General features: G+C 41.5%; 1 protein-coding gene across 6 annotated transcripts in view; it reads right to left on the reverse strand.

The window, feature by feature from the left end:
- Positions 1-26,460, reverse strand: part of GFOD2 (Gfo/Idh/MocA-like oxidoreductase domain containing 2) — a 37,599-nt gene that overhangs the window by 5,938 nt on the left and 5,201 nt on the right. For 2 of the 6 annotated variants that reach the window (XM_058706492.1, XM_058706494.1), the window contains exon 2: positions 2,890-3,235. The exons of the other annotated variants lie outside the window; for them this stretch is intronic. In XM_058706492.1, the coding sequence (XP_058562475.1) occupies positions 2,890-3,148 (259 nt within the window). In that variant the 5' untranslated portion in view covers positions 3,149-3,235. The remainder of the gene's footprint in view (positions 1-2,889; positions 3,236-26,460) is intronic. 6 annotated transcript variants of the gene reach the window in all.

Raw genomic sequence — 26,460 nt, forward strand, 5'->3', positions numbered from 1 at the left:
AAAAGGACTTTTGTGGCTCCTGGGAGTTTGGTGACGGTAAAACCAGGATAAGGAAATTTCTGTTCCATGTCATGAGAGGTCAGGGAAAGGGGAGAGACCTCCCATTTTGAGCCCAAACAACGGGGATGCTTTTTAACTTAAGACTCAGTAGTATTATCAGTAGGGAAGCTAAAGGCCATCTTAAGTTAAACAGGCTCCTGCAAGGCCAGCCACACAGGGTCTTTAACTTTAGGAGGACCTGGGTTATCTTGAAAGACATATTTAAGTTATCCAGCATTCCTGGGGTACCTGGGTGGCTCAGCCGGTTATGTCCAACTTCAGCGCAGGTCATGATCTCACAGCTCGTGAATTCGAGCCCCGTGTCGGGCTCTGTGCTAACAGCTCGGAGCCTGGAGCCTGCTTCGGATTCTGTGTCTCCCTCTCTTTCTGCCCCTAACCCCCTCACATTCTGTCTCTGTCTCCTCAGAAATAAATAAACATTAAAAAAAAAATTTTTTTTAAAGTTATCTAGCATTCCTGCTAGGAAGCCAAAGGAGGGATCAGAGAAGCTGGGAACTGATTTTTGTCTCCAGGGAGTGGGAAAAGCATGAATGCTGAGTGCTTATTAGCTCAGATTTTTTGGAGGGGGAACAAATTTCAAGCTGCAATCCTTTCTCCAGCTCATATTCTCCAGATTACCCAGGAGTAAAGTGTCCCAGAGCACCTCTTTGTTCACAGGAAGTGAACTTCATGGTCACAATATGCTCAGTGACTCCTTTGGGGTTTGAGTGAGCAGTGCCTCAAGGAAGGTCCAGCTGACATGGCTCTCCCAGTCCCACCAACTTGACCCTGGGACTGTGTGTCTATAAGAACAGACCAAGGACTCATTCACACCCTCTTCCTCCTGACAGCATAGATGCAGTGAGAAGACAGATGACCCTGCTTCACTGAGGGCTGGGACATAAGATTCCAGAAGCCTCTGGTCATTCCTGTCCTTCCTATTTGTATTAAAAGATCCAAAGTCTGGTGCTTTCCTATACCAGGAACCAGAAAACAGCAGGCTTGTAGCCAAAGAACTTGGGATTTCCTCTTTCTTCCTACACAGCTTGGCAATGGTCTCTGTGAGAACCCTAATATATAAGCAGACTTAGAGCCTCTAGAACTCTGCCTCTGGATACACCTGGCATCACCAGCCTGTATTCATGTCACAGGGATGGCAGGAAGTCAAGTGACCACAATAGCTTGATCCCCCTGAACTAGCAGCCTTCTGTTAAAGTGTTGGCATAGGCCTACTTCTAAACTCAATCTGAAAGCCATTACTTGCCCTCCTAAGAATCTAGTGTCCAGTGGATAGCTCCAGTGTCACACATCCTTAGAGTGCTCTCTGGAAAAGACAAACCATCTACAATTTTTGGCCAAAATGTACATGCCCCCAAATCAACAACCAGACACTCATGTTCTTATTCACTCCAATGAACGTTTATCCTTACCAATGCATTAGGCAAGCAAGAGGTGACCAACATCCTCTTCTCCTCAGAACAAGGGAAACAAGTAGCAGTGGCTTGGACTCTCCATCATGGTAGTGTCCAGGAGGAGTGGTCAAGCCTAGTGGCATACCAGTTTCTGGGCCCAGAGATCTCTGACTGCATCAGAGAAATATTTTGCTCCTATCACCTTCATTAAATAATTTCTCTGTCAATTAATTATATGCTACCTGAATTGTCTCATTTACTTTGTAATGTGTGTTATCTCTAGTCTCTCCAACTGAACTGTGAAATCTGAAGGCAGGGAGGGCTCTGATCCAACACTGCTTTGAATGTCCTGAATGACATCAGGACAGTGCCTGGCACCTAGAAGGCATTAAAAAAACAAACACCAGGGGCGCCTGGGTGGCGCAGTCGGTTAAGCGTCCGACTTCAGCCAGGTCACGATCTCGCGGTCCGTGAGTTCGAGCCCCGCGTCGGGCTCTGGGCTGATGGCTCGGAGCCTGGAGCCTGTTTCCGACTCTGTGTCTCCCTCTCTCTCTGCCCCTCCCCCATTCATGCTCTGTCTCTCTCTGTCCCAAAAGTAAATAAAAAATGTAAAAAAAAAAAAAAACCCAAAAAAAAACAAAAAAAACACCAAACACCAAACAACAACAACAACAAACATGCTGGATGACTATTTACTGGCTTGTTTTCTTACTAAATTAGATTCTGATTTACATTAGAAAAAGAGAAAAGGTTGCCCAGAGTTGACTGGGAAGAGATGCCCAACAGGAATTGCAGGAGAACAACTCAGCAAGCCCTATACTGCCTTGTGCTTCCCAAGGGGGCAGACATGTGAGCTGGCTGTCCTGTGGATCCTGTCAGGGAAGCCCAGCACTGTCTGAGGGCCTTCCTGACTTCTGGAACACAAGATTGCAAAATGTGGCAGGAAGGGTGTGCACTCAATCTAGTGAAGGACTGACAAAACATGGGAAATGGCAGCCTCGTTACACCCTCCTCTCCATCCTTTCTGAGGTGCTACGTGCCACGGAAATGGAAGAACAAATACATCAGTCACAATTTCCCATTGCCCAAGTCTTTGAACTCCGACTTCAAACAGGCCAACTTTACATTGCATGAAATGTAATGTAATGTAATGATCTCTGGTCCCTGTGACAAGACAACTCTTGGCATATGCTTAATTTTTGCTCAGGGAGTTACTTATGGGAGGTAGGTAAGCCTGGAGCATTTCTTTCCACAGCTGTAACACCCCCAGTGTGCCCTCCCCAGGACGGCTCTAAGGGTGAATGTTGTCCCAGAGTACCATTACCTGCAGACCAAAGCCCAAGAAGGACCACATAGGCCCAAGAGGAGAACAGTGACACACAAGACACCACCCAGAAGGAGATACATCCTACCCTTGCTATCGTCTGACTATCCGTACCTAGAGCCTTCACAGATATTTGCCGGGTGAGTGGAGGGGGGATATTGATGCACACAAGATCCACGTCTTGATGCAGCAAGACATCATCGGTCCGGCTGGTGTAGAAGGTGATGTTCATCTCCTCGGCAAGCTGCTTTGCTTCCTCCTCAGTCTTCCCCCACAGGGCCTCCACGGTGAACCCTTCTGCCCTCAGCAGTGGGACCAGAACCCGGGCAGAGCTGCCGGTCCCAAACACGCCCACTCCTGGGAGCATCTTCATGCCGGCTTCTCTGTTCACCAACTCATCTCCTCACAAGAGCCTCCAGCATGAATACGACCTTCCCACAGTCCTGGTCAAACATGGCTCCTGGAACAGCAAGCATTATACTGGCTATTAGTGGATGGCATACTCAGCCGAGGCTACCTTCTGGACTTATTTGGAAGTGACAAGTTCTCTGCCACAAAAGCACAAGTGAAATACTACTCCAAAATGAAAAGCTGCAAAAGCTTTTCCCATGGAGACTTAAGGATATTAGTAATATACATCTACTGAAAGGAAGAAAAATGAAAAATGAGTAAAGCTGGGTTAAATCTCTGTTCTGTTACCTAATGTTTTGTGTGACTCTGGTCCAATCATTTAACTATCAGGGCCTTAACTGTAAAAGTTCATGATTCTATGATACTAGATAAGAAAAAGGAAAAGAGGAGTGGGAAACAAAAACCAATACAAGTTGGAAGAGAACTACCTAAGTGCTGTGCAGATTATAATTTACAAGTTTATGGTAGCAAGCATAGAGAACGTTCACTAGAAACAAACAAAATTTTTTTTTTCAACTACCAAACTGGCAATAACAGTAACAGGAAGTTTAAAATGGTATTTTTTGTATTCACTCCAACACTGGCTATGATAGGTGAAAAACTGGGAAGCAATCTAGATGCTGAATTACAGTAATGGGTAAGATAAATAACACTATGCAGTCACTGAAAACCAAGGGGATAAACCAAGTCACTGAAAACCAAGGGGAAAACCAAGTCACTGAAAACCAAGCCCTCAATGACCTGCAAGACATCACCATATGTTCACTGAAAAGAGGGAAAACAAAACAATATGTGAAGTATGATATCCATTTTTTAAAGCACAGAAAAAAATAAATATATATGAATGAAAACATATAAGGATATCTATAATATTATCTGTAAATATATTTCACACATGACACTAGAAGGACCAGAATACACCTGAATTTAATAATGATTACTCAAATTATGAGATTATGGATGAATTTTGTTTTTCAAACATTGCCAAATTTTATACAATGAGTATGTCTTACTGTGGAATTTTTCCTTCTGATCACAAGGGTTATTAAATGAAATAAAAACCAGACAAAAGTCTTCTTGGAAACCAAGATGAGATTTAGGTGTGCTTAGGGTATCAGGTTTCCCCATACAGCAGCCCCTCTGCTAAACCAGTAGTACCCTCTCTGGCTGTGTGTTAGGTCAATGGTAACTCCATACCCATTGAGTCATATAAAGGGATGAAGCTGTGTCACTGTCATTTTCTTTTCATAGTAAATTAAATTCTTTTTTTGTGTGTGGTAAAATACACATAAAATTTACAATCTTAAACTTTTTTTTTTTTTTTTTTAGAGAGAGAGAAAGAGAGAGAGAGAGCGAGCGAGCACAAGTTGGGGAGTGGAGTAGGGCCGGGAGGGGGGGGCGGGGGAGAGAATCTTAAGCAGGCTCCATGCTCAGTGGGGAGCCCCACAAGGGGCTCGATCTCATGACTATGAGATCATGACCTGAGCTGAAATCAAGTTGGATGCTAACCCAACTAAGCCACCCAGGCACCCCTTAACACATTTTTAAAATTTTAACTTTTTAAGTGTTTATTTATTTTGACACAGAGAGAGAGAGGAAGAATAAGAGAGACGGAGAACGAGCAGGGGAGGGACAGAGATGGAGAGAGAATCCCAAGCAGGTTCCGCTCTGTCAGTGCAGAGCCCAACATGGGGCTCGAACCCACAAACTGCACGATCATGACCTGAGACAAAACCAAGAGTTGGATATTCAACTGACTGAGCCACCCAGGTGCTCCAAATTTTAATTTAAGTAGGCTCCACACCCAGTGCAGAGCCCAACACGGGGCTTGAACTCACAACCCTGAGATCATAACCTGAGCTGAGATCAAGAGTCAGACACTTAATTTACTGAGTCCCCCAGGTGCCCCATCTTAACTATTTTTAAGTGTACAGGTTCAGTGATACATTCATATTGTGCAACCATCACCACCACCTACCTCCAAAACTTTTCATCTTGCAAAACTGAAACTCTATACTCATTAAACAGTAACTCCTCTTTCCAGTCCCTCTCCCTAGTCACTGTGTGTGTGTGTGTGTGTGTGTGTGTGTGTGTGTGTGTGTATATATATATATATATATATATATATATATATATATTTATATATATATATATATATATATATATATTTTTAAAGTAATCTGTACACCCAACATGGGCTTCAAACCCAAGACCCTATTACCCCAAGATCAAGAGTCATATGCTCTACTGACAGCAGCCAGGTGCTCTAACCATTCTACTTTCTGTCTCTATGACTCTGACTATGCTAGGTACCTCATAGAAGGGGAGTCATAGTGTTTGTTTTTTTGTGATTGGCTTATTTCACTTAGCATAATGTCCTCAAAGTTCATCCATGTTTTATCATGTGTCAGAACTTCCTCCCCTTTTAAATTCAAATAATATTCCATTCCATATGTATATACCACATTTTACTTATCCATTCATCTGTTCAGACACTTGGGTTGCTTCTGTATTTTAGCTACAACAGATAACGCGGCTATGAACATGGGTGTTCAAATACCTCTTCAAGATCCTGCTTTCAATTCCTTTGCATTTATACCCCGAAGTAGAATTGCTAGATCATACAGTAGATTTTTAAGTTTTTGAGGAACCACCATACTGTTTCCCACTGGGGCTGTACCATTTTAAGTAATAATTTTATAAACACTTTACGTTCCCTTAGTCTTCCAACTATCTTTTAAAAACCTTACCACTGATCTTGCTCACCACAAATCCTAAATTTTAAGAAGTTTTATCCAAACACACAACTTTGCTGTTCTACTTTAATCCACAATAACACTGCTTCATTTGCATCTCCTCACAGATCAGAGTCCACCTATTTTCAGTTTTTTTTTTTTTAAGTTTATTTATTTATTTTGAGAGAGAGGGAGAGAGAGAGAGAGAGAGCAAGCGGGGAGTGGCAGAGAGAATCCCAAGCAGACTCTGTACTGTCAGCGCAGAGCCCAATGGGGGGCTCAAACCCATGAACCAAGAGATCATGACCCAAGCCAAAACCAAGAGTCAGACGCTTAACCGACTGAGCTACCCAGATGCCCCAACCTATTCACAGTTTAAAGGAGACATGGTGTTCCTTTAGTAACTCCAAGTACTAGGGATATACATCTCTTCCCTCCCCATCCACAACATCCTCCCACCTTTCTGGTCATTTCTGAGTGCCACTTTTGGGGTTCCCAGCACCTTCAATGCTGAGGTTTTTGAGGTTCAAGTCATAGGTGTCTTCTTTTCTTCTTGTTCCACATACTCTTTCCACTCATGTCCAAAGCTTTATCAGTATACCAGGGACTCCCAAATCTGCAGAATAAGCCCAGATTTCCCTCCAGAGTTTCACACCCACATATTCTACTCCTGAATATACACTGATGTTCTATAGTTTCCATAACCCACACACCCACATGACTAAATCTGAACAGAAAGAGTAAAGTGAGATGGTGAGAGCACCTGAAGTGAAGGCTTGAGAAATACCTGAGTTCAAATTCTGGCTTCACCAGTTCTTATGCAACTCTTTTCATGGGTAAAACAGGCCTAATGCTATTTAGCTCCCAGGGTCTTCTGAAGATTAAATGAGGTCAAGTTTTTTTTTTAATTGTTTTTAAACATTTATTCATTTTTGAGAGACAGAGTGTGAGTGGGGGAGGGGCAGAGAGCAGGAGACATAGAATCCAAAGCAGGCCCCAGGCTCTGAGCTATCAGCACAGAGCCTGATGTGGGGCTCAAATCCACCAACTATGAGATCACACTCTGAGCCAAAGACAGACGCTCAACTGAGCCACTCAGGTGCCCCAAATGAGGTCCAGTTTTAAGTGCCTAGCCAAGTATATATGGTCAGCATTTAATAATTATCATAAATCCTCACTCAAACATTTTCTTTCCATATTCTCTCTCTTATGGAATGTTACTATCATCAACTCAATTCTTTAGCCCAGAAAGCTGGCCATCATCCGTAACTTCTCTATTCTCTTACCCGTACAAGTAACTCATCAAGTTTTATTGATCCTATCCCTTTATTATCTCTTAAATCCATCCCTTCATTGTTATCACCTCTGTCACTGCCCTAGTCTAGCCCCGAGTACCGCTCACCTGGATGACTGCAACAACGTTCTACTTTATCTCTCTTCCTTCCATCCTTTCCTTCCTTCATCTAATCCTCATATTGTAAAGAGATCTTTCTAAAATGCAAATGGGATCACATCACTTCCTTCCTTTTTAAACCTTTTTTGACTTCTCACTGGACTCACTATAAAGTCCGGATTCTTTAAAAAAAGTTTTTTATTTACTTTTGAGAGAGAGCGAGAGAGAGCGAGAGAGAGTGAGCACGAGTTGAAGAGGGGTAGAGAGAGAGAGAGGGAGACACAGAAGCCGAAGCAGGGTCCAGGCTCTGAGCTGTCAGCACAGAGCCGGACGCGGGGCTCGAACTCACAAACCGTGAGATCATGACCTGAGCCGAAGTCGGAAGCTTAACCGACTGAGCCACCCAGGCGCCTCTATAAAGTCCAGATTCTTAAATAGCACCTGCCTGGGTAGCTCAGTTGGTTGAGTGTCCGACTCTTGATTTTGGCTCAGGTCATGATCCCAGGGTTGTGGGATTGAGCCCCTCGTCAGGCTCCAAGCTCAGTGTGGAGCCTGCTTAAGATTCTCTCTCTCTCCCTCTGTCCCTCTCACCCATTTGCATTCTCTAAAAAATAATAATAATAATAATAAATAAAATAAAATAAAATAAAATAAAATAAAATAAAATAGATCCTTAAAACAAACAAACAAACAAACAAACAAACAAACAAAACACTTCACAAAGTCCAGATTCTTCAGTATGACTTATAAGGTCCTGCATGATCCAGAAATCTTCAGACAGGTCTAGCTTTGTACAGGGTCACTTTCAAAGATTATCTCAAAGAGAAATGGGTTTCAAAACACATACTTAAATAACAGAGTAAGAAGAACACTCTGCAAAATTGTCAGGTATAAATCAACTAAAAGTTGGGGAGACAGTTACTCAAAATCACAAAAATGGCTTCAGAGTAACTGATGAAGAGTATGTCTTTTCTTTCTGGGAAAATTAAATAGTGGAGAACAGTTGTTTATTTGGACCCTTTTATATCATATTAAAAGCGTATCATCTCACAAAAACTTGTACATGAATGTGCATAGGACAATCTTTCTTAATAGCCAAAAAGTTGACACCCAATGTCTATCAACTGCTGAATGGGTAAACAAAATGTGGTATATCCATGCAATGTAGTATTCTTCAACCACAAAAAGTAATGAACTACTGATACAAATTACAACAAGGATGAACTTTCATTATGCTAAGTGAAAGATGCTAGTCACAGAAGGCCATTTATTGTGATTCCATTTATAGAAAATGTTCAGAACAGGCAATCCATGAAGACAGAAAGTAAATTAGTGGCAGGAGATAGCGGGGATGGAGGATTTGGGAGGTATGGGGGGGGGTGTCCAACTTTATTCTTCCTCACGTGGTTATTCAGTACCACTTGTTGAAGAGACTATTCTTTCCCCTGAATGACTCTGATATCTTTGTTGAAAAAAAGTTGACCATAAATGTATGGGTTTATTTACAGACTCTCAATTTTATTTCACTGCTCAATTTGTCTGTCCTTATGCTAGTACCACCCTGTCTTGATTACTTTAGCTTTACAGTAAGTTCTGAAGTCAGTGTGAGTCTTCCAACTTTGTTCTTTTTCAATATTGTTCTTGCTATTCTGGGTCCTTTGCATTTTCCTATAAAATTTAGGTTCAATCTGGGATTTTGGTAGAGATTGTTTTGAATCTGTAGATCAATTTGGGGAACGCTGTCATCATAATATTAGGTTTTCTGATCCATGAACATGGTATGCTTTTCCATTTACTTAGGTCTTTAATTTCTTTTTTAATGATATTCTATAGTTTTTAGAGAGTAACACACTTTTTGGTTAAATTTTTTTCTAAGTATTTAATTTTGTTTGATGCTACTGTAAATGGAATTGTTTTCTTAATTTCATTTCAGTTCTTTTGCTTCTAGTATAGATACAAATGTACTATGTAAACTACATGTCTATCTTAGGGGTTGGTTGGCTGGTATTGCCCAATACAGCATCCTATACTGCTTGACCCTACCCGAAGGACACCTGTGCCTCTGTGAACCACTGAAACAAGCATGACTGGGGCTAACTCTAGACCCCAGTCAGCTTCCTGTGCTCCTGTCTCTATCCTCTGGGGCTGTGGATCTTGGCTTGCCTCCTGTACTCTACCACTGGGTTTTATCTTAATCATCTTTCTTTCTAATAATGATGAATAATGTCTGTGGACTCTCAGCTATGTCTCTTTCCTCTTTGCTGATTAATTCTGCCCTTAGAGGCTTCCTTTCTAGTTAGAAACAGGTAAGTCACATAGTATTTTCTATAATTATCATGTCCTGGACTTCTCCTCTTCAGCTATTTTGGTCACCTTCTGCATTTGCAGTTTGTTATTGTTTTTTTTTTTGTTGTTGTTGTTTTGCTACTTTCAGATCATGGATATTCTGGGAGCCTGAGTGTCAAATCTGTAGCACTAGACAAGTAAGGTTCTGCATAAATTTTATGGGTCATTAATTACCAACAGCTATAAGGGCCAGAGGAGTGAAACACAGCCACTGTAAGCAAAGACATCCACGTTCTCTCAAAATTCATGCCCAGGGCACACTTGCTCCTCTCTCCCACTTCATTCCTTCATGCTGTAGTTATATGTGGATGTATGTTTGCATGGGTGGTTTAAAAGAACAGAATGGATTAGAAGACATTTTAATAACCTCTGTTTTACTACAATGACTTAAAGGGCAGCTTCATCAACACCCATAAAGGGGCATCAGCTGGCCTCTGAGGAAGCCAGATGGCATGAAGCTAGGCAGGCTTGATACTAGGTATTTCCTGTTCAAGCAGGCAGAGCTGGTTTCCCTTTTTTATTTCAGTGACTACCCTTTTCTAACCCCTAAAATTTCCCTACTCCCAGCCCCTAACTTTCTTGTATATATGTAGACCTTTTGCATTCTCCAAAGATCTCCACAAACTCAACCCTACCTAGCTCACATGCATTCCAATCACCACACACTGGTTGGGACAGGACTGGCTATACACACCTTCACAAGGCTATGGGGAAGATAGCACAGAGATTAGAGGCATGGAATCTAAAGCCACCTTGCCTGGCTCAAGTTTTGACTCTACCACTTACCAGCTAGGTAACCTCAGATAGGTTTCTTAATTCTTAATCATTCTATGCTTCTGTTTCCTCATCTGTAAAATGGGGATAATTGTATCTACGTCATAGGGGAGTTAAGGATCAAACGAGTTAATATTTGTAAAGCATTTATTACAGGGCCTATAATAGTAAGTCACTGTATACACCATTTTTAAAAATTTAATTTAATTAAAAAAATTTTAACGTTTATTTATCTTGAGAGGGAGAGAGAGAGAGAGAGAGAGAGAGAGAGAGAGAGAGAGAGAGAATGAGTGGGAGAGGGGCAGAGAGAAAGGGAGACACAGAATCTGAAGCAGGCTCCAAGCTCCAGGCTCCAGGCTCCAAGCTGTCAGCCCAGAGCCCAATGCGGGGTTCAAACTCAGGAACTGCGAGATCATGACCTGAGCTGAAGTCAGACGCTCAATAGACTGAACCACCCAGGTGCCCCTAATTTAATTTTTAAAAGTGTGTCAATTTTGTTGATCTTTTCAACGAACCAACTTTTCTTTTTTAAGTAATCTCTACACCCAACGTGGGGTTTGAACTCACAATCCTGTGATCAAGGGTCACATGCTCTTCCAACTGAGCCAGCGAGGAAGCCCCATACATCCATAATTTTTAAAAAGATTTCTATGACTGACTTAGATGTCTCCTTTTCAAAAGCTGTGTAGGAATACGAAGATAATATTCTGAGCTAATATGCAGTGAAATGCAATAGGCCAAACAATGTTTAGTATAACATATAGTACATCTAAGTCCACACAATCCCATTTTGCAGATGAGGATACAGAAGCTCAAAGAGGCTAGACAACTTTTCCAAGGCTCTGCAGCTGGCTGTGTATGTTAGAGCTGCCACAACCAGCTGTGAAGCCCTGGGCAGATTACTTAGCTTCTCTGAGCCTCTGTAAAAACAGAGGTTTTATATGTGTGGAATAAATCTTTCATTCTTTTGTGAGAAGTATGAGCCAGGAAAGTCCATTCTGTTGCCTGGATCGGCAAGTGCTTGCCTCAGATCCCCCACTCAAACCAATGTTGATCTGTTCATACATCACACCTTTATTGAGGGCCTAACAGGGAGGCTGTGGAGATAAAAAGATTAAAAAAAACAACAACAACAAAACACCCCAATTTTGGGGCCAATAAGTCAGAAAAGTGTGTAGGAGCCAGAGCTGGTGGCACCAAGCACTAACCTGAGTTTGGACTTTCTGGGTCCAGCCAATGGGAAGTACCTCAAGGAGATCAGAGTCTTAGCATGACTAAGAGAATTTAATCCCAGGAATGTATGGCTGGTTCAACATTCTAAAATCAATTACTATAGGGGCGCCTGAGTGGCTCAGTGGGTTAAGCATCCAACTTCAACTTAGGTCATGATCTCACAGTTTGTGAGTTCATGCCCCACATCTGGCTGTGCTGTCAGCACAGAGCCTGCTTCAGATCCTCTGTCTCCCTCTCTCTCTGCCCCCTGCCCCACTCATGTGTGCTCTCTCTCTCTCTCTCTCAAAAATAAACATTAAAAGACATCTACCATTTAAAATAAATAAATAAATAAATAAATAATAAAAATAAAATAAAATCAATTACTATAATCCACCATATCAATAGTAGTTAGTTATTAGACTGCATTAATTAGAAATGCAAATTAGGGGCTCCTGGGTGGCTTGGTCAGTTAAGTGTCCGACTTCGGCTCAGGTCATGATCTCGCCATCTGTGAGTTTGAGCCCCATGTTGGGCTCTGTGCTGATAGCTCAGAGCTTGGAGTTTGAGCTTTGGATTCTGTGTCTCCTTCTCTCTCTGCTCCTCCCCCGCTCACACTCTGTCTCTGTCTCTCTGTCAAAAGTGAGTAAACGTTAAAAATTTTTGTGTAAAAAAAATGCAAATTAAAACTTATTTAATACAACTACGCACCTACTAAAATGTCTAAAAATCAGAAAACCTGGTATCAAATACTGGCAAGGCCATAAAGCAACTGTTCATTCTTGGTGAAAATGAAAAATGGTAGAGCCACTTTGGAAACAGTTTGTCATCTTACGAAGTTAAATATACACTTATCATATAATCTAGTAGCCCCACTTCTGGGTTTTTACCAAGAAAAACAAAACTGATTTTTACACAAAAACCCGTATGTGAATGTCTATCTTCTAATGTTTAACACTAGTTTTATTTGTAACTGCCTAAACTTAGAACCAGCACAAATGTCCTTCAACTGGTGGTTAATGGATAAACAAATAGTAGTGTATCATGCAATGGAATACTACTCAGTAACGCAAAAGAGCAAACTACTAATGGACTCAATGACAAAATGAATCTCCAGTGCATTATGCTAACTAAAAGATGCCAGACTCAGGAGGCTCTATACTGTGTGATTCCATTTACATGACATTACAGAAAAAGCAAACAGGGACAGAAAATAGTGACTGCCAAAGATAATGAGTCAACTGCAAAGGGCTACAGGGAATTTTGGGGGGTAGGTGGTAAAGGAACTGTTCTCTATCTTGACAAGGTTGTTAGTTACATGACTGTGTGCATGCCAAAACTCACAGAACTGTATACTTAAAAGGGGTAAATTTACTGATATGTAAACTATATTTTAATAAACAAATAAACAAACAAATAAATAAATAAATGTGACACCCTAAAAATGACACCGAAGTTCTAAGCAAAAAATGACAAGTTATAGTGTCATTTAGAGAAACAGGGAACCCAAAAGGCCTGACTTGTTGAAACTTGTGCAGAAGCTGGGATTTGTGGATTCTGCTCTTCCCAGACTGGTGGGATATCATCTTACCTTCTGTATGCCTGGTCCATGGAGCCACAGCTTCTGCAAAATCATAAGAAGAGACTCATTCCCCACCATAGGGGTAGGCCAAATCCAGTCTTACCCCTGTTTTTATAAGTTCTGGAACACAAGTCATATCCATTCCTTTAACTATGGCTACTTTTGTAATATAACAGCAAAGTAGGTGCAACAGTGAGCATATGGCCCACAAAATTGAAAATATTTACCATCTGGCACTTAATAGAAAAGATTTGCTGACCCCTGCCCTATCCCATGAGTTATGAAGCTAGGAGCTTCAAATGACAGAATTTAATCATGAAGATAGTCAGGATTATGATTAAAAACCATTCTACCTCATTGTTTGAGGAGTCACAGATTCTGGGAATTCTGGTGTTACCTGCATAATGTCAGACAGGTCATTCATCGATTAGGCAGCTTGAGTAGGAGTCAGACCCTGGGCAGAAGGTGCCTATGAATACTTTACTACTAGATGCGACATGCAGAACTAAAACCTGTATTTCCCAGCCTCTCCTGCAAAAAAGACGCATCAAAGAAGATAAATATAGGATGAAGATACAGTTTGGTTGAGCTTCTGAGAACATTCTTTAAGGGAGGTAAGGAGGTAATCTCCATTGACAGGCACTTTCCCCCCTTTCTCCTTCCTTTCAGCTTTAAGTGTAAGATTCTATGGCTGGAGTTGCCACAGTCAAATGACCACCAGGAGGCAACCTGAGGATGGAACACAATTTCCCACAGACATTGGTACTAAAATGGTGAATCACCCTAAGGAACTCCATTTCATGGACTAGACAGGCATGTAAACACATTTGTTATTCATTACAACAGGTAGAGCAACAAATCTGTGTGTCACATGGAGAACAGCCATCATTAACAACAGGGGCCACAGGTGGTATGCAAGCAGGAAAGGCTTCCTGGAAGAGATGATGTAACAGGTCCAAGTTGGTCAGAAAGACAAGAGGTCACACAGCCTGTCCAACCCATCGAATGACAAGACCTTCCCTTTATTAGTGGCCTGATTCTGTTCTGTGGCCATTTTAGTCCGAAAACTCTTCTGTGGATGGACTTGAAGTCCTTGGTCTTCTACACTGTGGAACTATCTGTGATGTTTCTAATCAAACTGTCATGTTTCCTCTAAACTTCATAGGTGGTGATAAGCTGTTTGCAAAATGGCCACAATAACTCCCTTTTCTGTTTTCATGCCATCAGATAGTCAATCACCTCCCACAGTGACTCTGGACTTAGCCATGCCATTTGCTCTGGCCAATGGGAAATTAGCAAAATGACACAAGATGTTTGAAAAGTACTTATGCATGGAGGCTTGCTCTCTTACACTGCTCGTGGGTTCTCTGGGACCATCACCATGTGAACAAGCCTAGGCCATCCTGCTAGATCACAAGAGACATGTGACCAAAGTCATCCTCACTGCCCCACCTGGCACTGAGCCAAACGCCAGTTATATGAGTGAGATCATCTCACGTCATCCAGTTCCAGCTGAGACCACCTAACCCAGAACCATCCAGATCTCCCCCAAAATCATAAGAAAACCGGATTAATACACTGTAAACCTTTACCTTACCCAATGTTATGTGTCAATTATATTTCAATAAAGCTGGGGAGGAAAAAGAATCATGAGACATAATATTTGTCTTAAGCTACTGAATTTTGAGGTTGTTTGTTATATAGCAAAAGCTTACTGATACACTCCTTTACAGACAGAACTCTAATTCCCTCGGGCCTTCCTCATACTCTCTATCAAAAGAATAGCCAAGGTCGCTCTGGCCTGCCCAATCTCTGGTTTGCCAACATCCCCCTGAAATGGGGCCCCCAGAACTAAATGCCATATCCTGAGCATACTCTGTCTGACCTTCTTCCTTTAGATACTATACTCCTATTAAGCAGCTTACATTCATTATAGAATTTAGACAACCTTGTCATCCTAATACACAGTAGGAATCACATGTCCTAAGAACTATTCTGTACGTATATCGTTAGGTTTTAAAAATGTTTAATTGTGGCAAAATACACATCAACATAAAATTTGCCATCTTAACCATTTTTAAACGTATGGGTCAGCTGCATTAATAACATTCACATTGTTGCACAACCATCACCACCAACCACCACCCACAGAACTCTTTTTACCTTGTAAAAGTGAAACTCTAGATCCATTACACAAGAACATCCTATCTCCTCCAACCTTCAGCAACCATCATTCTACTTTATCTCTATGAGTTTGATTCTCTATAAGTGCAATCATATAATACTTGTACCTTTGTGACTGGCTTATTTCACTTAGTATCATGTCCTCAAGGTTCACCCATGTTGTAGGGTGTGTCAGAATTTCCTTCCTTATTTAAGGCTGAATAATATTCCATTTTATGTATACACTACATTTTTTGTTTATCCATTCATCTGACCAGGGACACATGGGTTGCTTCCACATTTTACCTTTCTACTTTTCAGCACCAGGCTTCAAAAAGAGCCATTAGGGATTTCTATAGACAAAGTTACTGCCTTGTAATACTATATTTACCCTGCAAGCCACACAAATGCAGTCAACTGATCTTCAACTGAAGTATTAAATCAATTCAATGGGGAAAAGAAACTCTTTAAAAAATTTTTTTTAAGTTTATTTAGTTTGAAAGAGAGCACGAGCAGGGGAGGGGCAGAGAGGCACCCAGGTGCCCTAAAAAGAAACTCTTAAAGAAATAGTGTTGGGAGGTGCCCAGGTGGCTTGGTTGAGCATCTGACTCTTGATTTCAGCTCATGATCTCATAGTTTCATGCGTTTGAGCCCTATGTCAGGCTCCGTGCTGACAGCTGACCCTTGATTTTGGCTCAGGTCATAATCTCCGTCTCTTGAGATCAAGCCCCGGGTCCGGATCTGTGCTGACCGTGCAGAACCTGCTTGGGATTCTCTTTCCCGCTCCCTCTCTCTGCCCTTTCCCTACTCTCAAAGATAAATAAATAAACATTAAAACAACCCTGCATATATTAACCCAATAACATAGCAATTCCACTTGTAGATATTTGCCCAAGAAAACAAAAACGTATGTCCACAAAAACTTACATAAAATGTTCACAGTAAGGGCACCTGGGTGGCTCAGTAGGTTGAGCATCTGACTTCGGCTCAGGTCATGATCTCACAGTTCACGAATTCAGGCCCTGCATCAGGCTCCCAGTTGTCAGCACAGAGCCCGCTTTGGATCCTCTGTACCCCCTGACTCTGCACCTCCCCCACTCATGCTCGCTGTCTCTCAAAAATAAACAAACATTAAAAAATAAAATAACATAAAAATAAAATGCTCACAGTAGCATTATTCATTATAGCCCCAAACTGGAAACAAATCCAAATGTTTATCAATAGGAGACTGGATAAACAAGTTACGGTAGAATCATTCAATACAATATAGTAAAGAAATAAAAATGAATGGACTATGAATACATGCAACAACAGGTATGAATCTAAAAAATACGTATAGTGAAAGATTCCAGACATACACACCAAACAAAACAAAACAAAACAAAACACCCCATACTGTAGGATTCCACTAATCTGAAGTATAGGAACAGGTGAACTTTATTTATAGTGATAGCAGAAGGTATTGGTGGTGGTAGGGGTATGGGACTGACTGGAAAGCGGCACAAGGAAACATTTTCGAGTGATGGAAATATTCTACATTCTTGTTGCACTGTACTTACATGGTGATGCAACTGGTAACAACTCATCAAACTGAATACTTAAGATCTGTGCATTACTTCTAAGTAAATTATACCTCAATTTTTAATCAGAAGTTGTTGTTTCTTTTTTTTAAAAAAATTTTTTTTCAACGTTTTTTATTTATTTTTGGGACAGAGAGAGACAGAGCATGAACGGGGGAGGGGCAGAGAGAGAGGGAGACACAGAATCGGAAACAGGCTCCAGGCTCCGAGCCATCAGCCCAGAGCCTGACGCGGGGCTCGAACTCACAGACTGCGAGATCGTGACCTGGCTGAAGTCGGACGCTTAACCGACTGCGCCACCCAGGCGCCCCCAGAAGTTGTTGTTTCTAAGAGCATAGAACGACCTGTTCACATCTTGAAGATTCAGGTTCATAATCAAACAAAATGGATACATGTGAACTAAAAGTCTCTTTCCTTAAAAACAACATAAAACCTTGTCAGCTTACTTTTGGAGATATCAACAGTACAGAGACAACGGCTGGAGCCAAGAGAGTAAGTTTTCTGATGAATTAACTTCAAGGCCCAATGATCTAGTCAGTCTCAGCACTTGCTGAGGGTATCTGAAGATGGCACTTTCCGCTAACCAATGCCAAACTGGACAAGCTACTGAGCTTCAGGTATTAGGTAAGTAAGTCCTTACCACTCATGAACAACTCATACTAAGGAAGGGAGGGTTCAAAAAGAATTCTTGTGTATTGCTTTAGGCAAATAAAGTTAATGATGGTTCTAAGTGAGAAATGATGTGTAACAGTTTGTGGCTGTAGCTGTACAGGTTGGGCAACAAGACCTGGAACACCACAAGAGTGAGAAGCCTTCACTCAGTGCCCACCCCCGTCTTTCCCTGGAACCAGCCTTACACCTGCAGTTCCCCAGTGCAAGCAGCCATCCCAAGCTGTGTATCCTTAGGGCACTCCTTCTTCCTCTGAGATGCCTCTACAGACTGCCACAGATCTCTGACCCTTCAAACATTCCAAAGGGCCAGTATCAAGAGGCCAGCTTTTTCTGTGGATGAGTTTTTCTAGTAATTATATCTTCATATAAAATATGCTAAAATAAAGTACTGTGGCCAGGGGTGAGGCCAGGACCCTAGTTATTAAGTGAGATGGGGCCTCAACCTAGTTTTAAAACAGATTACGACATTAGCTTAGCTAATCACAGTCTGTGTTTCAGATGCTCATATATAAAATGACACCTGTAATTTATGCACATTGATTCACTAATAAATACTTATTTTAATTACGTACTATTGGCCAGGCCAAGGCAACGCACAGGTTATATTGGTGAACAAACCAGATAGTTTCTGTTTGCATAGAGTTTACAGTTTAGCAGGAGTGAGAAGACAAATCATCACATAAATATGTCATTATAATTTGAGAAAAGCATTATAAAGGCAAAGAGGGTACTACAAGAGTATTCAACAGGATATGAATTAATTTTATCTTTAAAAAAACGTTAGGGGCATCTGGGTGGCTCCATTGGTTAAGTGTCCGGTTTCGGCTCATGTCACGATCTCACAGTTGGGTGAGTTCGAGCCCCGCATCGGGCTCTGCACTGATGGTGTGGACCCTACTTGGGATTCTCTCTCCCCCTCTCTCTCTCTCCCCAACCCCCGCTCTCACACGCATGCTCTCTCTCTCTCTCTCTCAAAATAAATAAACTTTAAAAAAAAGTTAAATGACATATCTGTAATGCACTCCGAGTTCCACATGAGGAAGGCATTACTCACACTGCAGGATTGAATTATGAAAAAACACTGACATATTGGTAGTTCAGTAAAGAGCACAGCAGTCCAAGCACATTAAAAAGTCAATTTGTAATTGGCAGACACTCCCGTCTCCTAGAGTAGTGTTCAAGCCTCTACCTAACAGTATTTCCTCAGTATGAAATGGGTCCGGGGCGCCCAATGGCTCAGTCAGTAGAGCATGCGACTCTTGATCTCAGGGTCATGCATTCAAGTCCCACACTGGGCAAAGAGTTTACTTAAAAAACAAAAAAATAAATAAAAGGTAAAATAAAATGGGCCAAAGGAAGTAGGAGAAGAATGAAATGTTCAGAACTTCAAACTGTAATTGTGTATCTTATGTATTCAAGGCATCATGGCTGACAACCCCATAGGAATGGTCATAAATACTTCAGCTACCCGATATTTGTCAAATACAATTAAAATGTTGTAAAATCCAAAATCCAAAATCCCAAAATCCAAGGGCCAATTCTCATCTTCATTCCACTTTGTGCTGACACAGCAGTAGCATCTGATATAGCATGTTCCACCCTCTTTGCAACACTCTTAATTTCCAGAACACAAATTTCTCCTGCTATTCTCCTATCTCTCTGGCTACTTCCCAATCTCCCGTGGTAACCATGATGATCCTATTCAGTCTCATGGCTTAAATACACACTATTTTCTGAGGACTCCCAAAGATTTTAGCCAGGTCCTCTTTCTTCAGCTCCAGACTAGTATAAACAACAACTCCCTATCCGATATCTCTACTTGGATGCTTATTTTAGTAGGCATCCCAAACTTTAAATGTCCAGAATTAAACTCCTGGAATTCCCATGCCACCCCCTGCCAATCCTCCATCCCCCGCCCCTGCCAAAATTGTGCACAATGGCTTCATCTCTGAAATTGGTAACAAACTTTCCAACAGCTCAAGTCAAAATCTTGGAGTAATCCTTGATTATTATTTTTCTCTCACATTTCACATTTGATGTGTTAACAAATCTTGCTGGCTTTCTACCTTCAAGATATATCCACTACACCTACTGCTATCTCAGTTCAAGTCACAACCACCTTTCTCACCTACATTACCGCAACAGCTTAGGTGACCTCCCAGGTTCTACCCTGCTCCTCCACCCCATACTGCACCCCAATCTAGTCTCAACATAGCATTGAGAATGACTCAAATTAAATTAGAGTAAAAAGTCATTCCTCTGTCCAAGCTCTCCACAGGCTTCCCATCTCTCTTGGAATAAAAGCCCAAGCTCTTCCACTGACCTACAAGGTCCTACATAGTCTGCCCTCATTCCCTTCCTCCTTTTACATCTCTCACCTTATGTCCTATCTCTCTTTCCCTTGCTTACTCTGCCTCCACAGCAGTGGCTCAGTACTAAATATATCTCAAACATGACAGGTATGCTCCTGTCTCAGGGCCTTTGTACTTGCAGTTCCCTTTTCTGTACAGATATCCACTTGGCTTACTCTCTCCCTCACTTACCTCATTGTTTGATTCCCTCAATCACCCCTGCTAGAATGTATGCTTCTTTAAGACAGGCGATTTTTTGTCTGTTTATTCATTGTTGCATCCCCAGTGCCTAGAACAAGCCCTGATATATAGTGGGTATTCAATGCATACTGCTGAAAAAATAAAGATTGCAGATCTTGTTCCTGCACAGTTAGTTAATAAACCAAGATGCATATACTGAACTCATCAAAACTGCATATAATTTAGTAGGGTCTTGGGATATGTTCATCAATATAATAGAGATTACTTATGTCATGAATTTAAGTAGTTTGGGGCAAAATCTGATTTAATAGTTCAGGAAAGAAAACAAGCATGATATGATAACAGAATAGCTCTGCCTGCCACTTGGGATTAGGAAAACGAGCTGCTACTTCAGTCTTAAGCTACAATTTGACCTGCTAAGAGGGCACCCTCATCTAGAGCTGTCTCTTCAACTAACCTCCCTCCTCCACATGACATGACTCATGATTACTCATTAGCTCAATCCCCTTGCAGTCAAGCTTCCTCCATGTAACAGAAGTGTACTGTATGTTAAGGGCCTTACAAGACCACAATGACCCAGTGACTATGTTCAGTCAAACACCAATAGGTAATTGTGAAGGGAAGGCAAGTGAGAGTAGCTCAAACAGGTGACAGTGATTCAGTCCTAACCAGTCTGTAAGAAACCACTCTGGCTGCAGTGACGCCATTTGCCCCACAGCCAGTCCGTCACTACATCTCACCAACTGGATTCAATGCCCCTGGAATTCATCCACTGTTCTGGTCTCCTAACAGACACCTAACATTTTTCCTTGTCCTGACCATTTCCTTCCCTAGACTTTAAGTGCCCCCAGGATAAACCCCAAATTCCTTGATGAGGTCCACAAAGCATCTCCCAATATGAGATGGACCCCTCCCCACCTCTCCACCTTACCACTTTTCCCTTACATTGTACCTGACATGCTAGCAGCTACTACATCTCTTTCAGTTGCTCTGAGATTTTGGTCCAAGCTCTTTGCTCTGCCTGGAACAATCTTTTCTTACTTTGGCAGGCTAATTCTCAGGAGATTTGTCAGGTCTCCACTTAAACACTACTTCTTTACATCTTAACCCAGCATGGCCTAGGCTGGGTTAAGTGATTCAGCTTACAGTTCCCAGCAGCCTGGGCTTTGGTTTTCACAGTGCCCATCATGATTCACTGGGATCACCTATTTAGCATCTGTCATGATAGCAGGATCTTGCCTACCTCACACACTGCTGTCACCAGGACAAAAGAGTGCTGACAGAGTAGGTGCTGAGTAATCATTGAAGAATGAATGTACAAGTAAGTGTGAGAATGAATAGATCGGGAAGTAGGGTTAAACCTGTATAGATGGTGCACTGGTTAGAGGACAATAGCTTTTTGTGTCTAATTCCTTCTTTGCCTTCCCTCCCTCCCTCCCTCTCTTCAAGTTTATTTATTTATTTTTGAGAGAGAGACAGAGAGAGTAAGCAGAGGAGAGGCAGACAGAGGAGGGGAGAGAGAGAATCCCAAGCAGAGGATCCCGATGCAGTTCAAACCCACAAACTGTGAGATCAGGACACGAGCTGAAATCAAGAATCAGACGCTTAACCAACTGAGCCATCCAGGCATCAAGCTTAATTTTTGAGCATGATAAAGGAGATAAAATAAAACCATGAAGGTCAATTTTAATTGTTGTTTTGCAAAACTTAGGACCTATTGGGGAAATAAGCAGGAATGCCTTCTATCAGGCCTTCAACGCCAGTCATGTACCAAGAATTAATTAGAAAGAGGTGTCTAACTGTCCCCCAGCCTTCCTTTTGGCCCCTCCTAACACCTGGAATTGAGCCAGTATGGGAGACAGGCGGTCAATGCCTGAGTACAAGAGCCAGACCCAAAGAGGAAAGACAACCACACCCCATCATCAGAGCATAAACATGAGGGGGAGTGGGGATATGCAGCCTGAGTTCTAAACCTCAAGTTCATAGCAGAGGGACTACCTACAGCATGTACTTAAGAGTCTGATATGATAACATGAATGCTTTCGGCAGGACTGCTTTCAGACAGATGTGTGAAAGTGTTTCTTTACTTGCATTTATGTTCCCATTAAAAAATAAAAGCCAAACTAAAGAAACAGGTGTTGAGTTTTACAAATTAGTTGTGATAAATGTTTTGGTCCCTGGGTTTCAAAAATCCAGAGGCTCTCTGGAGAAGGTTTCATTTTCCTATGATTTGTTTTTTATTTTAACAGTGCCCACACTGACTCAGTGACATGGTCACAGATTCCTACCTTCTCATTGTCAGCAAAAACACAAACAGGACAAAGGACAGGTGTGCTATTCCCTCAGGTCCACAAGCTGATATGATGGTAAACTGTTAGGCAGCTACCACGTGATGGGGCACACCCAGAGCTGGCCAAAGAGGACAGTTCCTTGCCCCCCTGCTCCAGTCCACACAGTGTCCTACGAGGGCACTAATGAAAGACCTAATGACCTGTTCAATGAGGCATAACTACCCAAGCTACAAAAGGGTCAGCTAAATTGGGTCATAAAGAAAAAATTTAACACCCACAGAAATATCTGGATTGCTATCAGGTCTAAAAGCTTCAGCTGATGATTACAGTAGGAAAAACTACTTATTTACTGGCTACATTGTTGTTGTTTTTTTTAAGATTTTATTTTATTACTGAGAGAGAGAGAGAGAGAGAGAGAGAGAGAGCGCGCGCGCATAGGGGCAGGAGGTGGGACAGAAGGAGAGGGGGAGAGAGAAAATCCCAAGCAGGCTCCACGCCCAGCATGGAGCCCAACGTGGGGATTGATCTCATGAACCATGAGATCATGACCTGAGCCAAAATCAAGAGTTGGACAATTAACAGACTGAGCCACTCAGGCACCACCCCCTCCATATTAGTTCTTTATTGCTTTTGAAAATCTGGCAAGAACAAGAAGATTATTTTTTTGCTAAGACTACTTTAACAGTGAGTTCCAGGTTGACATCAACCTGAAAATTCCATCCTCAGTCCTCTCTCTTTTGAAGCAACATAATCTAATCCTTCAATTTCACTACAACCTTCATGCAAATATTAACTTCCAATTCCCAGCCTCAACAACTTGTTCCAGCTCTCTCTCTACTAAATGTCTAAGTGTCGACTGGAAATCCCCACATAAGTGACCTACCAGCTGCTCCCATCCCAAATTTGTCTTTCCTCTCAAACACAAACCTCCTTCTGCGCACCCCCACCCATTTCAGTGGCACACTATCCAGTCACCAGAGTCCTCTTCTCATTTATTCCCCAATATTTTTAAGCACCACAATGAGTCAGGCATTATGCCAGGAGGTGGGACACAGAGCAGTGATCTAGACAGGCAGGCTAGGTCCCTGGAGCTTAGTTTCTATTTCTTGCTACACCCATAGCCGAATACCAAGGACTGATCTGACACAGAAACACAATGAGTGTTCAGAGATCTTTCACTGTAGCAGGCATGTGAACAAAGACTCTGCCTTTACTTTTAAATCACTTAGGTAAAACACATTTGGCCGTGATGCATGTGAAACAGCCAACTGTAGAGAGGTGTATTACAAACTTTGGTTTTACCTAGGGACCAAGAATGCACACTTAATTTACTGAAGTTTTCTAAGTGTTTTCCACCTTCAACATGGAGAAAAGTACTCTTCTCCTGGGAAAACTGGTTTATCTATGACAGTAATAGACACTGGATTTCAGTTTGGGACATTTTTTTTTTTTTAAGATTTAAAATAATCTCCATACCCAATGTGGGGCTCAAATTCGCAACCCAGAGATCAAGAGGTGCACACTCCACCAACTGAGCCAGCCAGGAGTCTCTTGGGTATAGGACGTTTGTAGGGCACCCTGGAGCATAGCAACTCAGACTGTCATTCTCTAACTCTGTGTTACATGGCTTCTGGTCACCAAACAGTTTAAATATGAAGTGGTTCTCTGGTGACTGGAAATGCCCAAAGCCCTTCACAAACATCTCCTTTTTTTTTTTTTTTTTAAAGTTTATCTATGTATCTATCTATCTATCTATCTATCTATCTACCTACCTACCTACCTAACCCCAAGAAGGCTCCACACTGTTGGCACAGAGCCCAACTTGGGGCTCAATCTCACAATCAATGAGATCCTGAATTCAGCCGAAATCAAAAGTTGGACACTAACTGACTAAGCCACCTAGGTGCCCCACATATCTCCTTCTTATATGCAAGAAAACTGCTTATCAACTAGGCCATGACCACACTCAGCTGTGGTTTCATTTAACGATCATCTAGCTATTACATGTGAAATCTAAAATAATCTAATCTCAGGACAGTCTTTGTCATACCACCTTTTCTTCTTTTTACCTTTTTTTTTGGGGGGGGGGCAGGGGAGAGGGGAGATGTTTAATGTGTAATGGAGAAGACCAGTTATAAAACACAGCATGTATATGGAATATGCGTTCCTGAAAACAGCCATTCATTTTATATTTTAGATTTTTTGGTTATTATTTAAATGATACACACAATGTCTTGTCTCACTATTGAGACTCTAAGCTCTTTTGGGACCAAGACTGGGTTTTATACGGTTTTAAGAAGAAAACAGTTCCCTGAAACCTCACACTTCAAAGTATTTTGGTAACAATCCCAGAACACTTTGGAAATTACTTAAAGACATTTAAGTGTTCTTTGAATAACAACCTTAGTATATTAGGGTTATTAGTCATTAAAGGAAACGAGAAACAGAGATAGTTTTAAAAGAATAACCACCATGACCAGAAGCAAGCTCAGGCCTGGAGGAACCAAAACAAGCCACTTAAGCATACTGATTTAATTTTGAAAATAACATCGGATAAGGAATACTATGTTCAATCATTTTCTCCATTGTTCCAAAACATAAGCCACTGGCACAGGATTGTCAACCAATGCAAAAGGCTGAAAAGTAACAGGAAATATGGCTGTCTCTACCACCCCCCCTTCTCCCGGACAAACAAAGGATGCCTGAGAAGACAAACATTCTATCTCACATGCTCCCAGAGCTACTCCCAGAGAGGTCCCGCAGAGATGATAACCATTTCCTAGCAGGAACCACCACACCACCAGGCAGAAAACATTAACCACATGGAACATCCTCTAATATACTTTGGAACACTGCTACTAAAGCATCCATCAAAACACACTGAAGAGACCCTCAGGCTCAAGACTATCTATCAACAAGCACCAAAAACAACAACAACAATGAAACAGTCTTAGGCGGTGCCTAATTGGCTCAGAAGGAAGAGCATGTAACCCTTCATCTCAGGGTTGTGAGTCGGAGCCCATGTTGGGTATAGAGATTACTTACAAGTAAAAAATCTTAAAACAACAAAAAAAGTCTCAGAGAACACATAAGATGTACAGTGTATCCTTCATTTATACACATGAAAATTCATTATCTAGGTAACCACACTACTGTTTGGCCCCTGACACCTGAGACAAGAAACAACAGTGCTGTCCTCTGCCAGTCCTCCTCCCCAGAACTTTAATACAGTCAAAGAGTATGAAGGGATGAAGGCCTGCAGAAAGAAAGTTCCAAATCATCTTTTACATCAGCAAGAAACTCTTAGGAAGGTTTGTATTTTATTTTTATTTTTTTAAAATTTTTAAAAATGTTTATTTATTATTGAGAGACAGAGAGAGACAGAGCATGACCATGGGAGGGGCAGAGAGAGGAGGAGACACAGAATCTGAAGGAGGCTCCAGGCTCTGAGCTGTTAGCACAGAGCCCAACACGGGGCTCGAACTCAGAAACTGTGAGATCATGATGTGAGCTGAAGTCAGACGCTTAACTGACTGAGCCACCCAGGCGCCCCAGGAAGGTTTGTATTTTAAAATATATACTCATCATAGACAATTATTCTGTGTTCTTCTGTTTTTTTGGGGTTTTTTTAGATTTGTTTAATATATTGTGATTAAACTGTATTCATAACTTTGTATCCTGATTTTTTCACGTACCCATTCTGACATAAGCATTTTTTATGTTACCACAGTTTTTAAGGGTTGCGTATTTCACTGACTCCATGAACCAGCTCTTTATTTCTCTAGTGTTAGACAACTGTACTATTTTCAATTTATTTTGCTACAAATTATACACATTATGAAATTATGGTCCACAAGTTGTAAGATTTGCCTAACATTTTTTTTTTTAAGATTTTTTTAAAAACTATTTTTTTAATCTACTTATTTTGAAAGACAGAGAGGGAGTGAGGTGAGGAGGGGCAGAGAGAGACAGAG

This window comes from Neofelis nebulosa, chromosome 17 (genome assembly GCF_028018385.1).
Source record: "Neofelis nebulosa isolate mNeoNeb1 chromosome 17, mNeoNeb1.pri, whole genome shotgun sequence".
Taxonomy (NCBI): Eukaryota; Metazoa; Chordata; class Mammalia; order Carnivora; family Felidae; genus Neofelis; species Neofelis nebulosa.